The sequence below is a fragment of the Rosa rugosa genome, chromosome 1, assembly GCF_958449725.1.
Source record: "Rosa rugosa chromosome 1, drRosRugo1.1, whole genome shotgun sequence".
Taxonomy (NCBI): Eukaryota; Viridiplantae; Streptophyta; class Magnoliopsida; order Rosales; family Rosaceae; genus Rosa; species Rosa rugosa.
In genome coordinates, this window is record NC_084820.1 from 24,694,374 (window position 1) to 24,698,607 (window position 4,234).

The following is a 4,234-nucleotide window of genomic DNA, read 5'->3' on the forward strand; positions in this document are numbered from 1 at the left end:
TATCATTGTGGAACTATTCGTACCTTTTAGCCAAAGACTTTTATTTCGTTTCGTTGTAACATCGTTTTCATTAGGTTTCTTCTCTCCTCCTTCATTTGTTTCATGGGAAAGAACTAGACGAAAGAAAACAGTTGTAAGAGAACAAGAACAGAGAGAAAGAGAGAAAGGAAAGAGTGAAAGGAACAAGAGTGGGCGGTCAGCTGTGCGTCCCAGCCTCCCAGGCCCACCAGACGAACGTGTATGGATTCATTACATGACAAACGCAATGGATCAGACTAAATCTGTTCTTCCATCTTCACCACATGGTCACTTAGAAGCAATTGCTAATTTCACCTGCCCTTCACCTTCATTTCTCTGTTGCAGTCACATTCCCAGAACCCGTTTTAGGTCTCTACTTGAACTTGTTTATGTGTTCGGTGTCTCGAACCAAAAAGAAGAAGAAAATACAGGTGCGATTAAAGAAAATAATTATTGTAGAAAGTTTTCTTCTTCTTTCCTTTCTTTTTAAAAGAAAAATAATTATAATTTTTTGAGCTACTTAATCAGATTAAATTCCTTAAGAACTTAGTTTATAATTTTTCAATCCACAATCATGGGTCATGTTATAAGGTTGCTTTTTTTAGGTCAATCCTGCAGCATTTTCTCTATTAAAAAAATAGTAAGGTTACAAAATAAAAATTAAATTACAATTCAATCCAAAACAAATAGGTTATGTTCAGTTTTTCACAATCCTATACTATTTGGTTCAAACTGGAATATTACTGTGAAAAACATGTTGTTGTCCAGAAAAATACATTTAGAATGTTTAATTTTGAATGAAACGAAACTGTACGATATTTTTACTTTATTCAATTTTATAATATAATTCATTATCTGTTGCCATATTATTGCCTATGTGGGTAGATAAACTAGAAGTATAGACTTGACCATAACTCCCTACCAACCCACTTGACATCGGATTTCCTGCCAATAAGATCTGATCCCTACTCAAAACTCTCTCTCTCTCTTGTAGTCCCAGAATTCTCGAACTCTGACTCTAAAAAATTAGTCCTCGTATTTCAGTGCAAATCTATAAATACTCACCACATCAATTCAATCAATCCCTTATCGATTCAAGAGATTGAGCTCATAAAACTCCTATAACAAAATTTATAATCTCAAGTTTTCTATCGGTTAAGATCGACTCTCTTAATTCTCTCTGAATTTAATGCGATTGAGAGTTTCTGACTCTTATTATTTTCATTTATAAAAATAATTTTCCATTTTCTGACTGGCCGATTGATATTCCAAATTAGATACCGAACCCCATCCACACATTAGGGCAGCTGAATCAAAAGTAGACAGTACACCTTCTAAACCGGGCACCGGCCAAAGAACGGTGGCGCAGCCCTGAAAAACAGTATACATTAAATATCTTTATTCTTTCTTTATGCTCCACGTGTCACAAGTTCACCATGGTTGCACCAACATTCCATAAACTCTAACTAAAAAACATGAAAATTCTAAAATTCTTATATAAAAAAGGATGTGACTAAACACACACGACCACTGACCCTGCCCACGTTCGCTGTTATATCCAAAAGTCTCGTTCTAGCTCCTTTCTACTGACCTCACCCATCTATCCTTTCCTCCTCCTCCTCCTCCTCCTCAGCAGCCATGGGAGCTCTCTCTCAATTCTTCTCCCACCTCTACACCATCTCCATCATCTTCTTCACTCTCTTCGCCCTCGAAGTCGTCATCCTCGTCCGCTCCATCACCGGCCTGAAACCCAACTCGGAGAAACGCGTCATCACCACCGCACAGTACCTGAAGCTCATCGACCAGAAGAACCCCACAGTTTCCTACTCCAAGAAGAAGAAGCTGAGGGCTCACGAGGACTGCTCGGTGTGCTTGTCGGAGTTCGAAGAGGGCGACAAGATTAGGCAGCTGAAATGCAAGCACAGGTTTCACAAGGACTGCGTTGATAAGTGGTTGCAGCAGTACTGGGCCACGTGTCCACTTTGCAGGACGAAGGTGCTGTCGGAGGACGTGGTGGCGAGTTATCACCGACTGAGAAATCAAGTGGAGTATGATGGCAGCGATGAGGAGCTAATCTTCTTGTTATCTTCGTTGCAGGGTAACAATTTCCATAGATTCTTCTAACTTTGTCGTTTGTAATAATTCTTTTCCCCTAGATATATATTAAAAAACCATATATAATTTTCTGTTCTTTTTTTATTGTTAATGTAGAAGAATTTTTCTTCCGTAGAATTTTTTTTTCCCCCTTTCCCTTATGTAGCTTTCTAGCACATAATGTACATATAGTGAAGGATAATCTGAGAGAGCTGCACAGAAATATTTAGTCTACTGGCATATATCTCCCTTCGTAAGTGAGAGGTTGTCAGTTTGACTCACATAAAATTAGTTGTAGTTCTCAATTATGGATGTAATGAAAAAAATTATGTATAGATTAAGTGCTTTCATTTGGCCAATACTTTTATTTTGGTAATGTTTTATTTAACATCAATAGCTTGTATCTTTTGGGTTTTCGGTTAACTATGATTCAAAAGTTTATTTTAATTTTTGAATCACGATAAATCGAGTGTAAGTAGTCATAGTTTTAAGGCATAATGTACATATGTAGTGTGACTAGTGTCTTTGTGCATGATTTGTCAACGGTATATTAATGTACCGATACATCAATTAGACTGGTTCGATACAAAGATAAACTAATTCGAGATCAAATCAATCTAGTCTATTTATGCATGGAGTTAATTTATCAAATCTTGTCTATTTGATGTATTAATACATTAATGTACTATAGAATTTTCATTTTCTGCAAAGTGTTATTCAATTGCGAGAATACATGCATAGCTACATACTCTTAGAGTCACGAGTGCACAACTCTTTCTTTTCTTTTTGAAAATGAGAGTTGAAAGGGAAGGCTTAAATCTCACATTCCAATTATTATTAGTGAACTATATGTCAAATTTGGAGAAGTAGAGATATTTTATATACTTCTCAGCATAACATTCCAAACGAAATTATAAGACTCATCCTATTTGAATCTGAAATTAAGTGCTTATTATTGATGAATCGACAAGGAAACGTCAGGATCCTTTTCTCATGATATTGTCCTCAATTAGTGATGTTTATAAGGACTACCCCATGGATTTGTCTAAAGTGTTGGCTGTTAAGTAGGGTTATGCAACACATTGTGTCTTCTTGCTTTCATCTAGTAATTGACTTTATTAGGATCTCGAATTCACTATGCATAGCTCTTTTCCCACTAATCAAGGGTTATTTCTTCAGTGATGATTCACCTATGCAAGTCGGTAAAAGGATGTCTAGTTTTATTGGGGTAAAGTCTTTGTCCGTAAAAGTAGATGTTGTCTGGTTACGTAATTTGATGACTCACCACAAGGTAGCAATTGTATACTCACGAGTTCTCCTGTTAATCCTAGTCCTTACCATCAGTCTTAAAGTTAAAAGGTCTAAAAGTTTACAACTTTACATATTATAGTGAAAGGCTTGAAATATCCGCTTTCATTATTTGTGTTTTGTTTGGTGTTTTTTTTTTAACAAATTACATATAAATTATTGATAAAAGATGACTTAACAAATACATTCTCTAAAGATTGAATTAAACATATAATGACTAAATCTTACAAATAAGAACAATGTGCTCTCCACTTGCTACATGTCATGAGTTAATTTACTTTTTTACCCTTAACTACTTCTTTTGACTTCTAATTCCTTTATAATGATCAAATCTTATAAATAAGGACAATCTGCTCTCTAGTTGCCACATGTTATGAGTTAATTTACTCTTTTACCCTTAACTACTTCTTTTGACTTCTAATCCTCTTATGTTACTTTTTTTTTTTTTAGAATAATCCGTTTATGTTACTTTTTTTTTTTTTTGGTCCTTGACCCAAAACACCAAAATAAGCAAAAATCATCCCGCTTACCCCAGCAAGAGATTTTTATTCCCACTAACCCAATTTAAAATAAAATGACGATATTACCCTCGACCTAATTAAAAAACTACCATGTGCTACCATCATTCTCCCCTCATTCTCTCTCTGCAGACCGACGACGTCTCTTTCTCTCTCTGCACACCGGCGACATCTCTCACTCTCTTTGCACACCGACGACGTCTCTTTCTCTCTATGCACACCGGCGACATCTCTCTCTCTGCACACTGACGACATCTCTCTCTCTCTCTCTCTCTCTCTCTCTCTCTCATGCTCTC

The 4,234-nt window shown here is 36.1% G+C and overlaps 1 protein-coding gene across 1 annotated transcript; it reads left to right on the plus strand.

Moving 5' to 3' along the window:
- The first annotated feature begins 1,529 nt into the window (after window positions 1-1,529).
- Window positions 1,530-2,471, plus strand: LOC133727051 (E3 ubiquitin-protein ligase RHA2B-like). The gene has a single exon (XM_062154706.1). The coding sequence runs from the start codon at window positions 1,657-1,659 to the stop codon at window positions 2,140-2,142; it is 486 nt and encodes a 161-aa protein (XP_062010690.1). The 5' UTR covers window positions 1,530-1,656; the 3' UTR covers window positions 2,143-2,471.
- The last annotated feature ends 1,763 nt before the right edge of the window (window positions 2,472-4,234 follow it).